This window comes from Diabrotica undecimpunctata, chromosome 3 (genome assembly GCF_040954645.1).
Source record: "Diabrotica undecimpunctata isolate CICGRU chromosome 3, icDiaUnde3, whole genome shotgun sequence".
NCBI classification, from domain to species: Eukaryota; Metazoa; Arthropoda; class Insecta; order Coleoptera; family Chrysomelidae; genus Diabrotica; species Diabrotica undecimpunctata.
The window spans coordinates 43,051,060-43,077,009 of NC_092805.1; the positions used below are offsets into that span (position 1 = coordinate 43,051,060).

General features: G+C 32.6%; 1 protein-coding gene across 2 annotated transcripts in view; it reads right to left on the reverse strand.

Moving 5' to 3' along the window:
- Positions 1-25,950, reverse strand: part of LOC140436736 (hydrocephalus-inducing protein homolog) — a 371,509-nt gene that overhangs the window by 260,521 nt on the left and 85,038 nt on the right. For both annotated transcript variants that reach the window (XM_072525797.1, XM_072525796.1), the window contains exons 16-22: positions 20,872-21,022; positions 17,989-18,184; positions 12,672-12,901; positions 7,979-8,182; positions 6,562-6,614; positions 1,082-1,375; positions 802-1,021 (exon numbers count right to left, since the gene is read on the reverse strand). In XM_072525797.1, the coding sequence (XP_072381898.1) occupies positions 802-1,021; positions 1,082-1,375; positions 6,562-6,614; positions 7,979-8,182; positions 12,672-12,901; positions 17,989-18,184; positions 20,872-21,022 (1,348 nt within the window). The remainder of the gene's footprint in view (positions 1-801; positions 1,022-1,081; positions 1,376-6,561; positions 6,615-7,978; positions 8,183-12,671; positions 12,902-17,988; positions 18,185-20,871; positions 21,023-25,950) is intronic.

Here is a 25,950-nt window from a genome sequence, read left to right on the forward strand (position 1 = left end):
GAGAAATAATTCAATTAAATAAACTGCAAAACGAAAAATTACACAGTGTAACTCCGGTCATATAATGGCGCCACCTAGGAAAGAAAATCTGAACTACTCAAATCTGACATTTCATTCATATTTTGTGCTTGATGATACGTTTAATAAAAAATACTAACAATATTAATTTTATATAATATTACATAATAATTACATAGATAATAATACGAATACTTATTTATTATTTTTTTTTCGCAAAATTTACAAAAATCTTGATTGCTCTAATTTAAAGGTAAGATTTATTTTGCAAAATAATTTCTAAGTTAGTTTATATTTATTTGGTTTATATGCAAGAAGGTACATGCTGGTTTTGTATGTAGATCGATTTCATAAGACGTCATTTCATTTTTTTAAAACTTTTTTATAACAACTCCAGAAATACCGAATCGACTTGAGTAATTTCGATTTTAAAATATTTGTATAAATCTTAAATTTCAATCATATTTTGTTTGGAAACGATACAATTGATTTTTGGCTAACAATTTTGATTAATGACGTATAATAAGAAAGAATAATGACATTATTGAAAGCTTCATTAATGTCAGTGTCTGTTTTTACGTTTTGAATCTTGACAAAGGCACGGGTTTCCTGCCGAAACGTTGATTTTTATGGAAAATAAAATCTAGTTCCCCATCTAATATAATTTATTGAACCTAAACCCAAGAAAAACTAATTTCATATTAAATATAGTACGGTTCAAGAAACTTAATATATATATATATATATATATATATATATATATATATATATATATAAACTTACTCTATTCCCGACATAAATAGATGATTTGTTAAACTTAAAACTCAAATGTGAACAAGATCCACTAATTTCAAACTCTAATTCTTCCCCTCCATTTATTTTGCAGATGCAAATGCAGTTGATGATTACATTTGGTGGTGGTGAAAAATATATACTAATTAGTCCATGTTCATAGGGTCTCAAGCATCCTTTCCATGGTTCTATGGTAATAATGTCGCGAAGGCTACAAAAATGAAAACTTTTATTAATCTAAATAACAAAAATGGTTGATGATTTTAGTTACTTTAAAGAATCTGGCGCTACGGGCATATATTTCTTTTCTTTCCAAAACTCTATATATTCCTCATCATATTTGGCACAAAATACTTCTTGTAAAATATTTTTGGCCCTTTCTTCAATTTTATCGAGCTGAGAATAAGATGAATGTTGTAAAGAGGATTCTTGACTAGCAAAACTTTTTTTAGATTGGACTTGTACTGTTGTGTCTTCTGAAAATATCTTCATATTTTTGCTTTGAACTGGTTTAATTTGCTCCAAATCTAGTGTAGGTTTAACAGAATTATATATTGTTTTCCGACTACAAAAACAAGATGCTCTTATTTATTGTTATGTAGGTTGTCCCAGTATAAATGGAAAAAATGTGGTAGCGTATAGGTTGGGTAAAAATAATGTTTTCTAAAAAATTAAAAAAAGTTAAAAATTTGCGACCCAAAATAAAAGAATGCTATAATATAGCTACTTAGAATCATAGAGGATTGCAGTCAAAACACCAAGAACTAAAGAGCAAATTAAAAAATGATAAGATATGCATAGATGTCATATCTGAAACAACAAAAAACTTTAGAAACTAAGTACTTGAACACTGAATCATTTAGTGGAGTATATAAAAACGAAACATATTACAAACATGCACTCATGCACTCATAGATAGGACAAACTCATCACCGCGGTTAAACCGGGATTTTAAAATAGACCTGTAGCGATTTTCAAACTGATAACTTGCCTATCTATCTATGTAATAAATGCAAGGATTAGCTCGTTTTTGTGAATTCCACTAAATTCTATTAATACCTACCTTCAACTATGCAAAAATAAAAATTTCTTTTTATTTTGCCATTGTTGTTTTAACATGGACACTGAACTAATCGTTAATTACATTCTAGGCCAACGTGGACAAAAGATGATGGTTATCAATAATTTTTAATGACGGAAGAATAGAAATTGTCTTTTCTGGACTTGCGCGGCCAAAGGGTGCAAGCTAAATGTCATACAACTGACAAGTAGTTTTTATAACGTTTTTTTAGTTGTTTTGCGCTAGTTTTTGTGGAACACTATGATCAAAAAAAAAATAATTTAAGTTCTTTAAGTAAATTCTATACGATGTTTTCTTGTCTGATATTTTTATATTTTTTATTTTATTATATTTTTAAAAGCACATTGTCGCTTATACATATATGGAGCCTTAGTGATATTGTTTCAGAGATAAGTATTTTAACATAACCAAAAAAATTTTGTAGGTTATACTAAAACATAGAATATCTCAAAGAGAAGTAGATAATAAGACACTTCATGACATTTTGACCTTCGATCTAATTTTTTGGTGGATGCGCCTTGTTTTTTTAGGTGGCGGTGTCTATTATGTCACGCTAAGTGTACATCAGATCACGTTAGGGGTGTGCGACAGTTGATGTTTTTTGTACGATGTTAAATGTAACGTAATTCGCCATAAAAATTGACATTCGACATAAAACGTGACATTTACTGACTTACACCTAATGTCATCTGACGCATCTTACGTGATCTGACGTAGATTTAACGTGACCTGACGTATACCTAATTCGATGTACTAACGCCTCCGCCAAAAACTGGATCAAAGGTTAAAGTGTTCTGAAGTGTCATATCTACTAAGAGAAAAATTAAGTTGACTTTTACGCCACATAATAAGTTAAATTTTCACCTATGGATAGGACACAAAATATTTCTTTTTTTTTTGTTTAATTTTTAAACACAATTTTACAACCGGCGGCCTTTAATTAATTAAGTTTGATTGTTGGTTACATTTTCTGAATTTTATTCGGAATAAGAATAAGAAAATTAATATCTACAAGACTGTTAGATACAAACTAAAAATTCCCGGTGACACCTGCTGCAACAATCTTAGTAAGTTTAAGTGCAGTCAAGTTAGAAGATAAAATGAAAGGAAATCACTATAAGACCAGCAATGAGTGTGTTTAATAATCAACACCAACAAAACGAAGTATATGTGAATAAGCACGCCGCCACAAATCCTAAGACCCTCTGTTACTCAAAACGACGTTATTGAAGCAGTAAAGGAATTTGTATACCTGGAAGCACTCGTTACCACTGAAAATAATACTACCGCAGAGATAAACCCAAGGATTTGCACAACCAACAAATGCTATTTTGGACTCAATCTCCTTCTTAAATGCTAAATTGTCTCAAGAAATACAAAAGTAAAAACTCTACAAAACAATAATACGCTCAGTCTTAATATATGGTTTAGACACTTGGACTTTAACAAAAAGATATTAGCATGTTTCGAAAGAATGGTACTAGGGCGAATCTATGAAACGGAGAATGACAATGGAGTGTAGAGATGACCATACTTTATAGAATATTCCAAGAATCAGACATCGTAAAACATATTAAGATAGGACTTCTGAGGTAAAATAGGGCATGTAATGCGGGTGTAACAAAATGACCCAGCTATAAAAACACTCCTTGATACACCGATTGGTCAAAGAAGAAGAGGAAGACCCAGAACAAGGCAAACAGTATGGCAATACGTGCTTCGCGGGGAAAGGCGATGGATAGCGACGAATAGAGAGAAATTCTTGAGGAGGCTAGAAAAAACAAAAATAAAAAATTTCGTCGAAAAATTAAAAATAAAAAAAATTAAGGGTGAACAACCCTTATCACTTAGCGGTATGAAAAATAGATAGTAGCCGATTCTCAGACCTATTGAATGCGCATATAAAATTTGGTAAAGATTGGTAAAGCCGTTTCGGAGAAGTACGGTAACTAACATTGTGACAGGGAAATTTTATATATTAGAAAAATAGGGGTTGATGATAAAAAAGTAAAACTTTAGGGTTGTATGTATTTTTTAATGCAACATTATAAAAAAACAAAAATAAAAAATTTCGTCGAAAAATTAAAAAAAAAATTAAGGGTGAACAACACTTATCACTTAGGGGTATGAAAAATAGATAGTAGCCGATTCTCAGACCTATTGAATGCGCATATAAAATTTGGTAAAGATCGGTAAAGCCGTTTCGGAGGAGTATGGTAACTAACATTGTGACAGGGAAATTTGATATATTAGATATATATATATATATATATATATATATATATATATATATATATATATATATATATATATATATATATATATATATATTATATATATATATATATATAAATATATATGTATATATATATATATGTATGTATATATATATATATATATATATATAATATATATATATATATATATACATATATATAATATATATATATATATATATATATATATATATATATATATACACTCGCGATCATAAAATCCGGGTCACCTTGAAATTCACCGATATTTCATTTTTAACGAGCTTTATCGTAAATAATAACACAAATACAAACTAATGCATGTTTCTGGGAATTGTTGTCGGCTTAGCGGTTTCCTTTGCAACAAAGAATTTCAATAGTGCCGATTTCGCGGGAAAGCGCACACTTCCCAAAATGAACGGTACCTGTAACTGCCGCTTGTTTTAAATGTCTCATTTGTGCTTTGACTTTCTGTTTAAACGCAACGAACAAACGTTTATTATTGCCACCATTAGTGTTTATTAGTGCCATTATTAGTGTTTATTATTGTTTATTTTTTGCCAAAAATACCCTTGACTGTCGTTGAAACGACACAAATTGTTGCGCTTGTGAAAGACGGTCACACTCAACGGCAAGTCTCAAGAACTGTTGGCGTAAGCCTTTCTTCGGTTCTACGAGTACTTCAACGCTTTCAGGAGAAGGGTTTGCTATCCAGACGACCTGGCTCTGGACGAAGAAGACCTGGCTCTGGACGAAGAAGAATGACCACGGTACGAGATGACCGTTTTCTTGTGATTCAGGCTTTACGAAACCGGACCTCAACTGCGATTATGCATCGAAATCGTCTACAGAAAGTATGAAATCGCAATGTTAGCGCTGCAACAGTCAGGAGAAGAATTCGTTCTTTTGGACTATCATCTCGGGTAATGGCTACAGGACCGCCACTTCGCCTGGCACATCGAGTTGCACGACAAGGTTTTGCTCGACAATATGCGCATTGGGGAATTAACGATTGGAGCAAAGAGTTATTCTCAGATGAATCCCGTTTCGGCTTAACTGGATCCGATGGACGTGTAAGAGTTTGGAGAAGAACCGGTGAATGATTTTCACAAGCTTGAATTGCTCCAAGAATGCCATTTGGTGGAGGCTCGGTCATGGCTTGGGGAGGTGTATCTTCCAACTTCCGCACAGAATTACCCTTCATCGAAAATGGGTTCTTAACTGCATGAAGGGACATTACGGAGATTCTGGAAGAACAAGTTATGCATACCATGACAAGGCTTGGAGAAAACACACGGTTTTTATGCAGAACAACGCTCGAACGCACGTTGCCACGATCAGTATGCAATACTTGGAAGAGGTTGGAATTACGAGGTAACCCTGGCCAGCTAGGTCTCCGGACCTGAATCCTATCGAACATATCTGGGACGATTTGAAAAAACGTATTCAACCCCTAACATCTCCTCCTAACAACGGACAGGAGCTTAAGGATCTGTTAGTGAGAGAGTGAAATAACATACCACAACATGTAATCCAGAGAAAAATTGAGAGTATGCCCCGTCGTCTGCAAGAGGTCATTAGAGCAAGTGGAGGCAATACACGATATTAGACATTGAAATTTCACTGACATTTTACCACGTTCTGTATTTTCAATTTTTTTCTTATGCCTGTTTTTTCAACAATTTGGTTTGTTTTCTACTTTTTCAATAAAAACAATAAAAAACCGTTTTTTTCTTCTTTTAAAACAAACCTTGATGACAAATAAAAAATACGTTAGCCTAAAAAAAGGTTATTACTGCACCAGAGGCAAAAATATTCCAGAAACTTGAAATTTTCAAGGTGACCCGGATTTTATGATCGCGAGTGTATATATAAGGTCGATTTGTTGCATTTAAAACTGCTTTATAATTAGAGTTAAAAAAGGATTAAAAAAGTGTCATAACGTTTACTTTATTTAACACTTTTCATAAGGTAATACAGTTGATAAGTGCAATTGGTCGACACCTTTACCAAAAATAAAATATCGTCACTTTTGACTTTGAATAGCACATGTACTGTATCTAATAATTACAAGTCAATTATTGATGTGACATTAACATATTTCTTGCTATGCAAATAATTAGATTTGATTTTGTTTAATTAAATTGTTCCGAATATCGATTTTGAATTTATTATTTTTATGGGATTGTAGAAAATCTGGAAAATGTAGAAAATTATGTATATGCAATACATACATAAAGTGTCTTCTTTCACTCACTTCCATTCGTGAAAAAAATACCACTTTATGCACTACTTGCATAAATTATTATTTTTTATTAGAACAAAATTACAGAATTTTCTAAATATTCCAGCTTTATATCGAGTTCACTAATATTATAGTCACTTCTATTCATAGCTTAAAATAAATATACTCACTTTTCCGCACTAGGTGGGGTCTTATTCTTTGGTAAAAATGGACTAGGTTCTGCCTGTAAAAGATAATAATAAAAAAGTACACTATGATTCTAATATTTTAAATAATAAATATGCAAATATTTAAATTTAAATTAGGTAAAGGCATAAGTAATACACAAATGGGATTTAGAAAAGGTCTGGGAATACGGGATGCACTGTTTGCAGTGATGGTTTTTTCGCAGAAAGGCCTATATATAAATCAGGATATATATGCATGTTTCATTGATTTTGAGAAGGCATTTGACAGAGTGCAGCATAATTGACTTAAAGAAATTTTGTTAAATAAAAACAGACATTGGAGACATTAGAATTATATGTAACCTATATTGTAATCAAACAGCGAAAGTGAAAGTTGAAATTAGCTGACTGAGGATATCCAGATTCGCCGTAGGGTGCACAAGAGTGTCTTTTATCACCTTTGTTGTTCCATTTATACAGTGAAACCATTCCATTCCATTTATACTTACAATTAGCGTTGGCCGAAGTCAATGAGGGCCTAAAAATAAACGGTGAGCCACTCAATAATATAAGATATGCTGACTATACCGTCCTTCTGGCGGGAACACCAAAATAACTGCAACACCTCGCTCATCAACTAAATATAAATAGCAAAGATTATGAACTAAAATAAATTTAAGGAAAACCAAGTTCACGATATTTACAAAAGCACAAAACATCAAAGTTAAGCTAGTATGTAGATAATACTAAAATTAAACAAATATCTTCGTACAAATACCTTGGGTCATGAATCACAGAAGATACTGATCAAACCAAAGAAATAATAAGATTAAATTCGGTCGCAATAAATTGGATGGTCGACTTTTAACAGAATGAGAAAACTTTTCTGTAATCTCAATATTAATATAACGCTCCGGATAAGAATGCTTTGATTTTATCTTTTCTCCACCCTTTTGAATGGGGTTGAGGCTTGGACACTAAAATAATCCAATATTAAAAACTTGGAAGCATTCAAAATGTGGTGTTACGGCCGTATTCTGAAAATATCATGGATGGATCGTAAAAATACGCATAAATTTTTAAACAACTAGGAAACCAATGAAAACAATGAAAACAAGGTACCTATTGACTAAATCACATTAACTAATAATTAAATTTCTCTGTTTCTCTCCATTAGAACTCTTCTCTGTGTATTACTAAAGTCGACATTGTTGGTTTATTATTTTGATATAAAATAATTTTATTATTATTATATATATATATATATATATATATATATATATATATATATATATATATATATACATTTGCATGAATTTTTTGTATTATTTTTTAAAATGCCAAAATAATGTAAAAATTTGGAGAAACATCAAGAAATATTTACAATAATGAGAAAGAGTACATCTATTCTATTACTTACTGCTGCTTCAGGTTCATCTAACTTTGTTATTAGAAAACTATCCATATCTATCTCCCACGTAAAATCCACCGGTAAAAAAGTAATGTTTTCCAAAACCACATACCGACATGTAGAGGAATCAATTGGTATGCAGCCAAAATCAAGTTTCTCTGGCTCAAATTTAATTGTTGGAAAACATACTTCTCCTATTAATGAAAGAATTTCCTGTAAACAAACATCAGTTATAAGTAGACTTTTATATCGAAGAAACTCGATATAAATTGCTAGCGACACAACGTGCATGTTCTAATTTAATGTATCGCAGATTCAAAACTTTGATCGCCCTTCTTTAAACAAATTTATATAAGAATAATAGAAAACTTATATTATAATTAGACAGCTCACATAAAAATAGATAACACACAATAAAAAAAATAAAAATTTAAGGGAGGTACGGCAAGGATCTCCATTGCTATTTAACTTTTACTCGAAAGTTACTATGCAAGAGGTACTGGACAACGAAATAGCTGGCGTTGTAGTAAACGAAATACTAATAACTTAAGGTATGCAGATGACTTTGTAGCATGTATAAATTCCTTATAACCATCAAATATTCAATGTATAAAAATTATTTGTTACGCCCCTGGGCTATGAATGAAATTCAAGACAAGCTTTTTTAAAAATTAAAGAACTTCTAATTTCTGTCCCTATTTTAGCTCAGCCAATTCTGATCTTCCCTTTGTTGTGCAATGTGATGCATCTGACACCGGTCTTGGTGGTGTTTTGACACAAACTATAGATGGTGAAGAAAAGGTCATAGTGAATTTTAATAGATCTCTTTCCAGAGCTGAAGGAAATTACTCAGTTAGAGAGCGAGAATGTCTTGCATTGATCTTCGCTATCGGGAAATTTCGAGGTTACATCGAGGGAGTCAAGTTTTCGGTCATTACTGAACACCATTCACTTTTCTGGTTAAATAAATTCTCCAATCCTACTGGTAAATTAGACAGATGGGCCATGCGCCTAAGACAGCATACTTTTGACTTAATTCATAGAAAAGGAAAATCTCATTTAGTCCGTGATGCTCTATCTCGATCTAACACCAATGATCCAGCCGAAAATATCCAAGAGATTAGTTATTTAGAGGTAGATGTAGATATAATAGACCTTTGATTCGATAATTTGAGATCAAAGATACTCGGATTCCCCCTTGATTTTTCACAGTGGAAGGTGGAGAACGATTTCGTTTATAAGCTTGTTCCTACCACCAATTCTTTTAAAACTAATGATATAGAATGGAAAATTCTTGTGTCTAAACCACAAAGGTTTGAAGTGCAATTTTGTCATGAGCCACCTCCATGTGCTCACTTTGGATATTACAAAACTTTGACCGGTATTCAACAAAGATATTTTTGGCCTAAGATGCGCTGTAATTTGCTTAAGTTTGTCAGGTCATGTAACGTTTGTGGTGCTCAGAAGACACCAAATTATGCTCCAAATGGGTAAGCAGAGAGAGGCCAAGTTTCCTTGGCCAATAGTTGCAATAGATCTTATAGGTCCCTTTGTTCGTTCAAAGAGAGGTCATACGTGGTTATTGGTAGTTGCTGATTGGTTTAGTAAATATACGTTAGTCCATCCTTTGAGAAAGGCCACGGCTAAGAATATAGTTGAGTTTTTGGAAAATGATGTTTTCCTCATGTTTGGTATTCCTCAATATGTGATTTGTGATAATGTCTTAAATCTAAATAATACTCTCTTAAATGAGCTCTCTAATAGATATAATTATCAGAAAGTATGGTTCAGCCCCGTATATGCACCACAGTGTAATTTTGTGGAAAGGAACAATAAAACCATTTGTACAGCAATACGTACATATGTGAAAGACCACGTAGATTGGGACAAGAACTTAGCAAAGATCAGACAAGCTATTAACACAGTAAAGCATAAAGTGACTGGCCCCAGGAGAGAGAATCTCATTCTCTCTCCTGATGCCAACCAATATGTAGCTTCGCCATTTTTAAAAAATATTACACTGTTTGTCCTTGTGTCGTGTAGTGGTAATTGTATAATTATTATGTTTATGACATTCTCAGTAGATTGTTGGATAGACCAAATTTGAGGAAATACTTCTGAAGATGCTCTAGGAGCGAAAGTACTTCGGCAAGACTTGAGCAAATAATAATGCCCAACTTGGAACTTTTATAAATGAGAATTTGAAAAGAAACTAACAAACAGAATTGAAATTTCAATTAACTCATTTATGAAAATGATACAATTCGTTGCAATAGAACTTTGAGTATCGACATAAATATGCGCATGCATATTTATGTCGATATATAAGGACTAGTTTCCAAGCCAACTCACCAAACACACACACACACACACATGCGCATGCTTAGATGTTAGATGTTACATATTTAGTACCCTCATCTATGGCATGGAGTCAACGACTCTGATTAAACCGATGAAAAATGTGGAAGTTTTTGAGATACACATTTAGAAAATTAGTGAAATAGTGCCATAGATCCATGGCATTACTCTTTATGTAGAAATATATTTTTTATCTTTTGAAACGTCTTAGCTCCTATTGTTTTTGTTTTTTTTTATCTTTATAAGTTAAGTATATAAAATCTGGCAACTGTATGCATAATACAACCTCCGCCACCCACAGTGGAGGTTATTGGACGAGATAATCTTGTTCCATTATTATACTGCTCGTATGAAAAGAGAAAAGAGAAAAGATTTTACTAGCATTATTATATGTAAGTGACACAGATAAAGTTATATTGGACTTTTAATAATAATAATAATGATTAAATAACCATAATAATGGTTAAATGAGAATCTTTGTGCCGGGCGTAAGAAGGAAGATTTACTAGTATATCGTAAGATAGTATCTACTTATTTCGAGTTTATTTACGCTCTCACTTGTCGCTTTTATTATATGTCTATTATTTATTACTAAATTTTAGTATTTATAATTAAACTTTTAGTGCATCGTGGTCTTGGGTGAGTATAGTATATAAATATATATATATATATATATATATATATATATATATATATATATATATCTTCTTCTTCTTCGCGTGCCATATCAGAATTATCCGACGTTGGCGATCACCATTGCGAAGGCTTCTCGATCTTCTGCAATATGGAATAATTGTCCTGCATTTGTTATCTGTGTCCATTCACGAATGTTTTTTAACCAAGAAACTTGTTTTCTTCCTACACCTCTACGGCCCTCTATTTTACCTTTAAGGATCAGTTGTAATATTTTATATCGACTTCCCCTTACTATATGTCCCAGATACGACATTTTTCGATGTTTAACGGTTTTTAGCAGTTCTCTATCTTTGTTGACGCTGTTGATATATATATATATATATATATATATATATATATATATATATATATATATATATATATATATATATATATATATATATATATATATATATATATATATATATATATATATATATATATATATATATATATATATATATATATATATATATGTAGGAACTTTTAGTGCATCGTGGCCTTGGGTGAATATAGTATATTAAATATTATTTTGATTATTTTGTAGGTTTAATTTATCAATTGACAATGAATCAAATTGATATCTTAAAAAACTCTTCTGGTGGTTTTTCCTTAGAAAAAACTACAAATTAAAAAACCAAGTCGTCCTCTTCATCAGGTTCATACGCCTCATCACATGCATTGTCGTCATGGTTACTACTTTCACAGGCATCACTTTCATATTTTAAATAGTAGGAAGGACAGGAACAGGGAGAGTATCGCTATGAGCTACTGGTCTAATAGCAGGATTAGTAAGTTAGAATAAACAATAGATTTCTTGTTCTTAACTGAATAGTCACATATATTAGTCAGAAAAAGTAACAATTATCTACATTTTATAATTGTTTTCTCCAGACCATCAGTGTTTCAAAGACAGAAGTTCGACAAACAGTATGAGGATCCCATGCTTTGTCTTAATCGCCAAGTTTTACACCAAAGTATGAAAGTATACATTTTCTACAAATTTCATATGTTTTCTCTGTTTTACAACCATAAAACACCCACAATTATAACAAAACACATTAGGGCTATACAGACATGATTTTGGAGATTGATTTATTTCAGAACAATTAATAAAAAATATTTATCTGTTCATACATGATAGTAGAATTTAAACTGACGCGCTTTTTGTATCTGCAACAGGGTTCCCGAATGTGCAAATATATACAGATAAACTTTGCCGTCGAGTAGGTAGGTACTTTACCTTCGAAATAATTACTTTTTACACTCATTTACATTTACATTTTTGAACAAGTTAAAACAATTTCATTACCAGATAATAAAACCTTAGGTCACGTTTTTAAATGTAATGCCTATTTATGCAATTTATGTAGCAAAAATCTGTATGTGATAGGGAAAAAATTTTGACAGATTTAACTTCAGCGCCAATAAATACTCTTAAAAAAACACTTTTATTCTAAGATCAAAATCTTTGTAGCAGCGTGTATGAGGATCCAAATTCCCCAAACTCCCCAAATTAAAACAATACGTTAATGAATTTTTTTTGACTAAGCTCTAATATGAAAAAGGTCCCAATTTGAAACTCAATACATTGATTTTTTTTTATTTTGACTGGGTTAAATATACAAGTTTTACTCTTCGTAAATTGATAGTATTAAAATAAACTTACGGGGTGGGGATAATCTTCGATATTTATCGTTAATTTTCCGCAGTGTTTTCTATAAACCTTATCCTCTACGACGGGTCGAAAAGACACAACAATATTAAGATTTTCCTCAATGTCCAAAGTATATTCTATGCATTTCATAGGTTCATCTTCGTCCATTATAAAGAATTCTGAGCTAGCGTGTATACGTAAGTGAAGTGGGATTTCGGATTCATTTGTCACGGTTACTTCACCTGGAATTATTGTTTGTAAATTAGATATAAACATATATATAAATATATATACAAACAACACAGCTTATTAGGGTTGCAGTCAGAAAATTGGCCGGGATGTCAATGAAACACTCTTTTGACTTTTTGTCTAGCTTTCGGAATGGTTTTATTCCTTTTTCAAGAAATGTAATAAGAAAAATATGTAAATATTTATAAAATATCACAATTCTTCAGTGCAACTTACTAGTCGTTGATATTATTTATAATAATAAATATGCAAATATATTCGAGTAAAACTAGATTTATCCAATTTCGGAATTTACCTGTAACATATATATATATATATATATATATATATATATATATATATATATATATATATATATATATATATATATATATATATATATATATATCTAATATTTAAAACAGTACGGTCGAAAAAATAATTTGAAAAATATATATATATATCTATATATATATATATATATATATATATATATATATATATATATATATATATATATACCTAGTACACCTGGACCCAAACTACAAGAAATCTAAAATCAATTATACACTATGTCATGATAAAACAAAATACTAATATGCAAGTACAGAACATAAGAGCATACAGAGGAATAATATGTGGTTCAGATCATTATATCGTAAAATCAAAAGTAATCTGTCCATTTGGATATAAAATAACACATAATCAAACAAATTGTCAACCCCAACAAGAAGAAACTTTGGAAAAAAGAAGTTATAATTTGAATAGTTTGACCCAAGAGAGTACAAGAATACTATATCAACAAAGACTGGATGGCAAACTAATGAATATAACTGAAACATCAACAATAGAGGAGGTACATAAAAACGTAGTCGTTAGCGTTAAAAAAGCTGCAGAAGAAGCACTCGGCTCTAACACTCAAAGACAAAGTGAAAAACTATGGTGGAACAAAGAAATAGAAGTACTCGTAGAAGAGAAAAAGCAAGGGTATAGCAGATGGCTAAGCAGTAAACAACAAAAAGATAGAGATGAATACCTGGAACTCAAAAGAATAACAAGAAGAACAACAGTAAAAGCAAAAAGAGAAATGTGGAATAAGAAGTGCCAGGAAATTAATACCTACCTGGGAGGTAGAAAATGTACAGAAACATGGAAGTTCCTCAGTAAAATAAAAACTAACGAAAGGAGGAGCACAAACATTCAATTAATATCCACACAAAAATGGCAAAAGTACTATGGGGAACTACTGACAGAAAATAGGGACGAATACTTAAGTCAATCACCAACAGAGGTTAATATTGAAGGAGAAGATATAACCATACAAGTGACAAAAATTAGAAAAGCTATATAAAGCTATATAAGAACTGAAAAAGGGTAGGTCTTCAGGACCAGGGGATATCCCAGCCGAACTAATAAAATGTGGATCACAAAAATTGTTTGAAACCGTCACTTGGTGCATAAGTCAATTTATAAATGGTTCTCCCGTACCCGACGAGTGGAAAACTGCTTATATTTCGTCGATCCATAAGAAAGGAGATAAGCTTAAATGTGAAAACTATAGAGGGATATCAGTCACTAGTACATTCAGCCGTTTGTATGGACGAATAATTAGAGACCGCATTGAGAAGGAATACAAAGACCAAGAGGAAGAAGAACAATCCGGTTTTCGAAACATCACAAATAAAAAATGGAAAAAGACTATGACAAAGCTTCCTGGTTAATAAAGGTCTACACGTCAGGGGTGTTGTGTATCACCGACCTTGTTTAAAATATATGTTGCAAAAGCATTGAAAGAGTGGAAACGAAAATGCAGAGGCATGGGCGTAGACCTTGGAGAGATTTGCTTGTATACATTGCAGTTTGCTGATGACCAGGTTGTTATAGCAAACGATAAAGATGATCTGGAATACATGGCAAGGAAATTACAAGAAGAATATAGAAAGTGGGGACTAGAAATTAATACAGAAAAAACAAAATACCTACCAATAGGTACCGAACTATCGAACATCACATTAAAAAATAACGAAATCATCATGCCCTGCGACCATTACACATACCTAGGAATCGTTTTTGACATAACGGGGAAAGATGATGAAGAAATAAAGAGAAGAATAACACAATCCAGAAAAATAATAGGTTGTCTAAACAGCGTACTGTGGAGTCATGAAATAGAAAAAAGAAGAAAACACAATATCTACGAATCTCTTATTAAAAGCAGTCTATTTTACGGAGCGCAAACTTGGCGATTAACCGAAAACAACAGAAGAAAACTGGAGGCAGTAGAAATGGACGCTTTTAGAAGATCAGTAGGAGTGTCACGCAGAGAGAGAATATGTAATGATGAGATAAGACAGCGAATGGGGGTTGACGGCTCTCTAACAACAGACATAGAAAGAAAACAGCTGATATGGTACGGACACGTCCAGAGGATGGATAACTCAAGACTTCCAAAAATAATTATGCAATGGATACCACCAAACCGCAGAAAGAGAGGAAGACCCAAAAAATCTTGGAGAGAGGAAGTAACGAAGGCGATGAGCGCAAGAGATCTTAGAGAGGGCCAATGGGATGATAGAGTATCATAGAAATTGGGCATCGGACAACGTCACAAGACGTTTTAAAACCGATTGATATATATATATATATATATATATATATATATATATATATATATATATATATACATATATATATATATATATATATATATATATATATATATATATATATATATATATATATACACTAAACTAGAAAGAATGAAATTACTCCAGAAACCAACTGCAGGGGTAAATATCACTAACCTAAGCAACAACTCGGAACGCTATCAAAATTTAATTCAAGAAAAATTACAAGACCCAACGAATAGCACACACTTAATGGAAACAATCTTAAATTGCGCCAAAGAAGTTGGAGGATCACAAGCACACAACAGCAATAGAAAACTTTCAGATGAAACAACAGCTCTCCTGAAACAACGAAGAGAAATGAAAATTAACTCCAATATTAATAGAATTGAATATACCGAACTGTGCAAAGTAATACGGAAAAAGATCGCAGAAGATATAAAAACCTACAATGAACGACTTGTACAAAATACAATCGAAAACCGTAAAAGCTATAGGAAAACCAAGAGGAAGTTGGCAATCGGTAGAAAGCAAATAATAGCATTGGGAAACAACAACGGAAGGATCACAAATAGGGATGAAATAATAAAACATGTAACCGAATTCTATGAGGGTCTATATAAAGCTCCGGAAGCACAAGAAATAGGCAAAGAAGAAATTGCGGTTCAAGAAGATGTACCAGATGTTCTCGTGGATAAGGTAGAGGCAGCTCTTAAGAGCATGAAGAACGGCAAGGCAGCCGGTAATGACGGTGTTACAGCCGAACTTCTAAAGATTGCTGGTAAAACAACTTGGAAAATCCTAGCAAAAATATACACAGACTGCCTAAAATCGAGACATATTCCAAAAAAGTGGAATTCAGCCAACATAATCCTTATTCACAAGAAAGGTAGCAAGGAAGACATTGGAAATTATAGACCGATCAGCTTGCTACCTGTGATATACAAGGTATTCACCAAAATCATTAACAACAGAATACAGAACACACTTGACGCTGCACAACCCCGAGAGCAAGCAGGCTTTAGAAGTGGCTTCAGCACAATGGATCATATTCAAACATTAAGGGAAGTAATGAGCAGAACAAAAGAATATGATCTACCACTGGCGCTAGCATTCATAGACTTCGAGAAAGCATTTGACTCCGTATACCCAAGAGCAGTCATAGAAGCTCTTGTCGACCAAGGAGTAGATAAACCATATGTCGAAACGCTAGCAAATATATACAAAGAGGCCACAGCTAGAGTAAGCATATATGAAAATACCCCAGAATTTCCCACTTAGAAAGGAGTCCGACAAGGAGACACCATATCCCCTAAGCTCTTCACTGCAACCTTAGAAATATCTTCCGGAAATTAGACTGGAACAACCAAGGTCTATGTATAGATGGAGAATACCTAAACCATCTTAGATTCGCTGATGACATCATTCTAATTGCTAGAAGTCCTGAAGAATTACAACTGAAAATTAATGACCTTAATACAGCCAGCAATGAGGTAGGCCTAAAAATGAACCTAGCAAAGACTAAAATAATGTGCAATGATCTGATCGCCAACGTGGAAATAAAAATTAATGAAACCTCGCTAGAAGTAGTAGATGAATACATATACCTGGGACAGCTCATACATAAATCGGGATCACTACTTCCGGAAATCAACAGATGAATAAAACAAGCGTGGTCAGCATTCGGACGAAATTCCATAGTCTTCAAGTCCAAAATGCCACTATACCTCAAGAAGAGAGTATTTGATCAATGCATATTACCCGTCTTGACATATGGATGTGAAACTTGGATATTAAAGAGAGAAATAACGTCGAAACTCCAAGTAACTCAAAGAGCAATGGAAAGATGTATGCTAGGGATAACAAAGAGGGATCGTAAAAGAATTGAATGGATACGGAGGCAAACCCAGGTGACTGATGTAATCCAAAGAATAAAATCCCTGAAATGGCAATGGGCAGGACATATGGCAAGAAGAACAGATAACAGATGGACCACTAGAACAACTATGTGGTACCCCAGGAACGCTAAGAGACCAAAGAGGCGCCCAAATCTCAGATGGGATTATGATATTAGAAAATTAACAGGAACAACGTGGTCTCGAATAGCACAAGATAGAAAAATATGGGGGCAAATGAGCGCAAATTATTAGAACAACGTATAACTAAGACATCGTCGAATATAGAATAACATTGAAATAAGGGAGGCTGCACCGTAATTGGAAACGGTTGATAAAGCTGCACATGATGATGATGATATATATATATATATATATATATATATATATATATATATATATATATATATATATATATATCAATCGGTTCAATCGGTCAATGTATATCAATCGGTCATATATTCTTATAATCTATATTTTATATAATCTAATATTTTATATATTCTTATATAAAACTAAATTAAGAAATACATAACAGGAAATAATAATAATTTTAGAATTAAAGCCACAAACACTTACCGTTCATAACAGATTTATGGTCTAGATTTGGTTTATCAATATTTAAGTCTCCTTCTTCGTTGTATGTTAAACAACATAGAGATTCGTTGGAAATATTAGGAACATGCATCTCTAAAAAGTTTAGATTTTTCGTAGTAAATTTCAAATTAGGTTCTACGAATTTTACTTGAAACAAAACTGTAAAAACGGTGTGTACCTAAAAATACAAAATAATGTAGTACGATATAGAGCTAAGAATGAATTAAAATCATGCGCCGTTACAAAAACCAAAATCTAGAAATTAATTTCTTAGGTTACGCCTACATATATCCATTTTTATCTTTTTTTTCATTTGTTTTAAAATTTTTCCTAAACTATTAGTCCCTAATTAAATATAGCAAATAATAAAGAAGATCTAAAAGGATAACATGAAGACAACTCTGCAAAGCGGTCATCAATTTAGTACTTTAAAAAGTTCAAAGCACTAGTCCAACAGTATTGGACTGCTTAGAAAGTCAAACGGGGAGTTAACAGATACTGAAGAGGAAAGCACGGAAGATACTTTTTATGCGGTAACTTTTCTGGTGCAATATTTATTGAATCTTGAGCAAAGCCAATCTGGAATTTAGATATATGTCATACAATACATATCAATAAAACATAAAATTAAATGAGCTATAAATAGCTAAATTCAAGTACTACTCGTCAAATATAGCTTGACACTTAGTCTTTTTGATATGAGGCTCCACCTGAGATCTGCGGTGGACAGTAACAAAATTCATCATTATTATTTTGTGATTATTGAAAGCTTGCACGGATTTCAACAAAAAATATTATTTTTAAAAGGTGTTATTTTGATTGATTTGAGCTTTTAAATTATTAACATGGATTTTCAATTAAAATTAAAGGGCAAAATCGTGTTTGGACAAAAGAGAGACGAAATATCAAATGTAATTTTTTTATGCAGAGAGAAGTGGCACAAAATCAGCCATTGAATTGTTTAAAAGAGTACAGAAGCATGCTGCCTTGGCAATGGAAGTAAGTTTTTATTGGTTAATTTTTAACAAACATATGAAACATGTGCTTTTATGCAACAAACCAGTAAATCAATATTCATAAATCGCTATTTAAACGTGTTAGATCTGATAGTTACCTAGAATTTTGTTTAAAATGCTTTATTTTTTAATGGTTGATAAAGGTAGTTAAAATGGTGAATTTTTGGCTTCAAAATATGAATATTTTAAAAATTCACTGCAATAAACATAAAAGTTTAAGTTAGTTAGCTTCATAAAACTCAAAAAAAATTGTCAGATACCTGGCCCGATCAAAGTCCCGGGAATAGCTTATTTCTCTGGACTGTAGTGAATATCCGGTGTTCGAAAGAAAACTTTTAAATACTAATAAAATGATATTTTTTATTAATTAATACGATTAAACTAACAATTCAACCCCAGGCTCTAAATGAAACAACACTATCATTATCTATGAAAGACATTAATAATATCTGAGTTATTCTTGATAGAAAACTTAGGTGGAGTGCACACATCACAAATATCGACATTAAAGTTACAAGAGATGTATAAAAATGCCTTTGTTACAGAAACGTGGGATCTGAAACCTAAAATGATCTATTGATCATATTTAACGGTTGTCAGATCCATAATTACTTATGCTGTGCTAGTTTTGTGGAAAAAAACAACGCAGTAACAGAAACGTTAGAGTTTTAAAAATAAATAACAAATACTAGCTTTTGCTATGCAATGATATACCCCATTTTATATTTCGCCATACCCTATTTTCTATCTACAGGTATATGTCAGGAGGATTGCTCTATAAAATGTTAAGCTAACACACTTAGTGTCTAATGATTTGATCGGATATCTTGAGATTTAAGGGTTGTGGCTTATGACAATGCTATCCATAAAGAAACCCATAGACGATACGGCTGCAGAACAAGATTCTAGCTAAATATTTTAACAAGAACTGCTAGCAATAGGGAGCTCAAGAGTGCTTAAAAAAATTATTTTATTTGGCTAAAACATTTATTGTCTGATAGCCATAATATGCTGAATAATCTGAAGTCTACAACAACTTTTGAGTATGTAATAGTTTGGAACCGCAATCAGCAAATACATTAACCAACTGGCGAATCACAATAAAGTAATTTTGTTATAGCTGCTAAGATATAAAGAAATCTAGGAATAGAAAATGTTTAAAACTGGGAATAGGAACTAGTACAAATTATTATGAGAGATTATTTCTCCTGATGTAAACCAATATGTAGCTTCGTCATTTTTTTTTTAAATTTAAACTGTTTGCCCGTATGTCGTGTTTTGTTCATGTATAATTTTTAATGTTTATGACATTCTCCATATATTGTTGGATAGGCCAAATTTGACGAAACGCCCCTGAACATGCTCTAGGAGCGAAAGTACTTGGGCAAGATTTAATAAATAAACTGTGCTTGATATATGCTTTTTATTTGATTAAAGTTATTACCTATTATTTACTGACAACACTACCATTATGACAAATAATAATATGAAGACTACTCAAGAAGTGTCACTTTCAAGAGAAAATGTAATTCTGTAATAATTACATGTAATAAAAAGAAAATATAATTTTAAAAACGTTTCTTTTATTGTTTGTGTTATAGTGTATGTCAAAAAATATTCTAAGGAAGATTAAGTCTTTCTTATTAGATGCCGAGTTGTTTTAACTTTCTGTATAAGGTTATTTGCATATTAGAGGATGATATTCATCTGCATATTATTTTTAGTTATCTATTATTATTGAAGAAAGAAACATTTGATCCCCAAAATATTGAAGTTTGAGATGCAACATCTAAAAAGATTGTTGGATATACTCGTATAATATGGAATATGGCTTCACAAATATACTTACTCTGACCGTTTTGTCAAGCTGTGCATAACAATAGAATACCTCTTCTACTACTGTCGGTTTTTTTGACAAACAGGAGATTTCTATAAAATTGGATTGATTGTGTGCTAGTTCTAAATAGTTCGGCTTGATCTCAAACACAGATTTTTTATCGCTAAAAAATATAACGCGTCAATATAATATAGGGAAGACCGGAGAAATTCAGTTTGTTTGCACAAACTTGTACTGTAACTGAACTTTTTGTAAGTATTTTCCCTTAGGTGCGCAGAATTTCCCCGGTATTCCCTAATGCAACAAGTGTACCGTATATCTGATGATTACATATTGAGGTTAATAAATGAATAATGAAGACAAGAATCTTACAAAAATATTTTATAATAGGATAATTTCCAATAGTTGGCTGTATAGCACAGTTTAAAAAACTTATATTAAAGTAAAAACGTTTTTGGTGCTGTGAGACCATCATCAGTATAAAATTAAATAATTCGCATGTATTACAGATAATGTATAGCCTAATTTATTTTGATCACATCGAACTTACCGACTTAGTTAGTGATATTCGCCTAACGAAAGAAAAAGCTGAATAGTTTGGCTCTAGACTAAAAGAAAATAGCTTGCGGTCGGAACCAGCATTTACATCTATAGAAAGAGAGATCAGGAATTTTTCAAGTTTTTTTAAAAAGGAGATTATTTTGAGTACTGTTCAGACCGTCCCACTATAAAATGAGTGTGATATTGAATACAAAAAAAGACAGGAGGCTGTTTATTGATTCATGCAAAACTTGTTTAAAGGTTGTTTGATTACACAATGGTAACATGTAGGCATCTATATGTGTTAGTCGTTTAGTATATATGAAAGAAACCTACGAAAACCTAAAAATAGTTTTAAATAAAATAGCTATTCCGCTCATGGTTAGATGATGTATGGTGGTTTAAAATGAAGGTGCATATTTTTGGATCAGCAAGGTAATTTTAATAAATTTTTATGTTTCTTGTGTGAATGGGACAGTAGAGCTAGAGATCAACATTGGTGGAGAAAGAACTGGTGAGTGTTCCTGCGACATGTACAAATAAATTTCTTAGTGTCTTCGCCAACAGCTTCCACGTCTTTCAGAAGTTAAACTAAAATAAGCCATCTTTGTAGGACCTGACATTCGAAAAATAATCTTTGACGTTAAATTTGGGTCCACAATTTTAACAAAAGCCTGCTCCATAGATAAGCCTTAGTACTTTTCTTTTAAAACAGCCAAACATGTTTTCATTACTTTTTGTTAGAGTCCAAGTCTCTGAACCATATATTAGGACTCAGACTATTATTGTTTTGTAGTTTTATTTATGTATTTCTCCATATAATTGTGGATTTAAGGAAGAGATTGAGCCCAAAATAGCATCTGTTGACCGTGCAAATTCTGCGGTTTATCTTTGCGGTAGTATTATTTTCAGTGTTAAGGAGTGCTTCCAGGTATACAAATTTGTTCACTGCTTCGATGACGTCATTTTCTATAACAATTTGTCGTAGGATTTGTGGTTGCGTGCTTATTTTTATATACTTCGTTTTGTTGGTGTTTATTATGAAACTCATTTTTGTAGCTGATTCTTTTAATGCTACGTACGCCTCTCGTATAACGTTTTCCGTTCTCCCAACAATATTGATATCATCAGCATAGGCAAGGATTCGCACTAATTTATTATAATATATTGTGCTCTACATTCAACTTTTACGAGTTAGTTATGTTAAATTCACCAACTGATTTGGTATTCCTAGCTCTTTCATTGCTTTGAACATTTCTCTTCTATCCACAGAGTCGTAGGCTGCTTTGTAGTCTATAAGTATGTGACGAGTATCAATGACATATTCCAGTGTTTTTTCTAAAACTTGTTTCAGGGTTGCAATCTGATGAATTCTTGATATTTTACCTCTGAAACCAGCCTGATAGTTTTCTACTATCCATATGGTACCATATCCGTTCTGCATATGATGCCATACGGTGACATAGTACTGTAGAAAATATTTTATACGCTGCATTAGAAGCGTAATTCCCTTGTGGTTAGAGATTCAAAGATATCTCCTTTTTTGTGTATGATGCAAAGTATTCCAATATTCCAATCATTGGGGAGAGATTTATGTATTCATATCTCTGTTATAAGCTACTGTAATGCCATTATGGTATCGTGGCCACCTTCTTTATATAGTTCAGCTGGGAGATTATCTATTTCAAGTGATTTTCTGGCTAGTTTTTACGAATATACCAAGAATATACCAAGAATATAGGTACCAAGAATCGTTGGTATTTCCTCTTTCCTCTAGTCTATTCTCCTTACCTAATCTCTCATTTTCCAGGTTATCTTCTTCTTCCTCTATATTAAGTGTGAGGTTAAAGTATTTCACCCATCCATTCAATACATCTTTCCTTGTTGTTAATAGGTCGCCATTCTCACTTCTGCATTGTCTTGTGGTTACCTTGAATTCTTTTCTGTTGACAGTAATTTTCTTATTGAATGCTCTGAATTCTTTCTCTCTGTTGAGGTTTTCTATATATTTAAGTTACCTATTTAAGTGGTTTCATTTTTCTGTGTATCCTCTTTTCTCCTTTTCTCTTTGTCTGGTAATTCTTTATAGTTGTTCTAGTTCGTCGGGTAAGCATCTTATTGTAGGCTTCATTTTTTTCGTGTGTTGCATTTGGTAGAATTAAACTTTTTGAAGAGAATTTGTAAGGTAGAATTTGTTCAACAAATTAGGATGGCGATATTACTACCATTTAGAGCGTATTAAGTCTTGTAATTACTTCCAATCCGAAGGACCACCCACTGGCGTAAAAAATAAGAACACAAGCAGTTCAAACAATACGTAATTTAATAATTGAATGTTACTACAACTAAGTTAATATCTAGCCAAAGTTTTAGCGCAAGTTCTTTATTGAAATAGCCCCGATCACTGTCTATACACTGGTCCACGACACACTACAAACACAAGCACTGATACAGATTAAATTTTACTACTATCACTTTAACTAAGGACGTTTTCTTATATATAAATAAACTTGATAACTAATGAGCGTTCAGCTTTTAACTCTAAGCTGTGTAACGATAACTACAATGCGCGAGATAAAACTCTAAAAACAAGAAGCGACCAGCTCAGCTGGGATACAATTTGATACTGATTACGCGATAGTCTAAAAACTCTTAAACCAAAAATGCGTCGAATTATATAGAATTAGAAACTAAAAACTAACTAATATGCGAGCGATCAGCTAAGCTGGGGTACAATATTATACTGACTTAAAATTCCGATTTTCAATACCTGACTATTGCAAGGGGAGCGGCGGGGGACAACTTCGATATTTCTATACAGAGGTAGGTAAAAACCGACCTTTTGAATTCTTGTCTAACAGAGAAATGTTTGGAATTGGTCGGAGAAAGTTAATATACGGGTAAACATATCTTTTAAATACATTTTCGACTTTCATGAGAATTTACCTAGGTAAAAGTTAAGAATTGTAAGTTAATTGCTAACAGTGGCATATCAACACTTTGATACCTTTCTTACAGAAATTTATCCAGCATTCTTGCATTCATCTTGAAATTATTAATCTTTACGGACACAAATTTCTGTTGTTCCTATTTTATATTTCCCTGTTGTTTATATGTCTTCCTTTATTCTGGTCCATTAAGAGTTTATATCTGTTTATCCCTTATTTACATTTTGATTCCTTAGCCTGTTGGTGATGTTTTTCGATTACTGTTCTGCAATTGTCGCATCTCTCAGCTTTTGCGCATTCCATTTTTTTCTATCCATTTTATTTTCTTTACTGGTGTTTGAAATTATAGCCCACAATGTTGAGATCACTAGGTAATGATTTGAGTCTATGTTTTTGCCTCTATAACTTCTGGAGTTCATCACGTCTGTTCCATGCCTTGAATTTACTAAGATGTAATCAATCTGACTCATTGTTCTTCCATCAGAAGAGGTCCAGCTTACCTTGTGTATGTTCATGTATTCCAAATGCTAGCGACTGTCAAATTTAGTGCTGCTGCTAACTTTATCAGTCATAATCCATTATCGCTACTGATGTTGTGTAGGCTATGCTTTCCTATCGTGGGCATTAAAACTCGCTTTCATACTATTCTTGCATTCATGTTACCTAATACAATCTTAATATTATTTCTAGAACATCTTCTGCGGGCTTGCTCTAGGTCCTCGAAAAACTGTTCTTTTATTTCGTCTGGTTTGTCATCAGTTGGGGCATGTGCATTCATCAAACTGTAATTAGAATTTCCTTTTTAAGCGCAAATAGCACATGCTTTGACTGTAGGCTTTAAAGTCAATAATAAGGCCTTTTGTTCTTTGGTTTGCAATAAATCCCACCTCATCCATGTGTTGGCTTTCATTGCAGCTATAATAGATGGAATGGGTTCTCTTGTCAAGAAAGTCAGTTCCCATCCACTGCATTTCCTGCAGTTCGAAAACGTCTATTTTGTACGTGTTTACTATGTCTAGTAAAGATTTGAGTGCTCCAGTTCGGTACAGGGTTTGGGTATTCCATGTTTCTAATCTCAATTTCATTTTTCGTTAACAGAGTCGCCGAGAGTTCCGTCCAGCTTATAGTTCCTGAGGTTCCATAACATATGCTTTTTTACAGGAAGAGGTGGTCGGCCTCTAGCCCAACCTTCAACCTGGCGGGCCAAGAACTCTTCTGTTAGGGTTGCCATACCTTGGTCTGTTTTGGTTCGCGGTAGATACTTTTATTTCCCAGCTACCTACCGGTCCTAGAACGGGTTAGGGCGTTTCCCTTTCCACCACCTGGTGGATAGAAGAACGCATAAGAGGAAAACGCCCTAAGGGAGAACGCCGGTCCGATGAGAGACATACAACTCCACGTGGAAGACTCCAATGTATTTTCATTTAACGATTAAGAATAAATAATATTGCTTTCGACCAACCACAGTATAAGTACACATTTAGGAATTTTAGGAATCGGAAGTCAACCAACAAAAGATACACCGTAGTCAATTGTAAAACTTCTCTAATATTGATACTGGCCATAGTTTTCTTTTTCTTAAAGTCCCATCTTTATTGCGAAG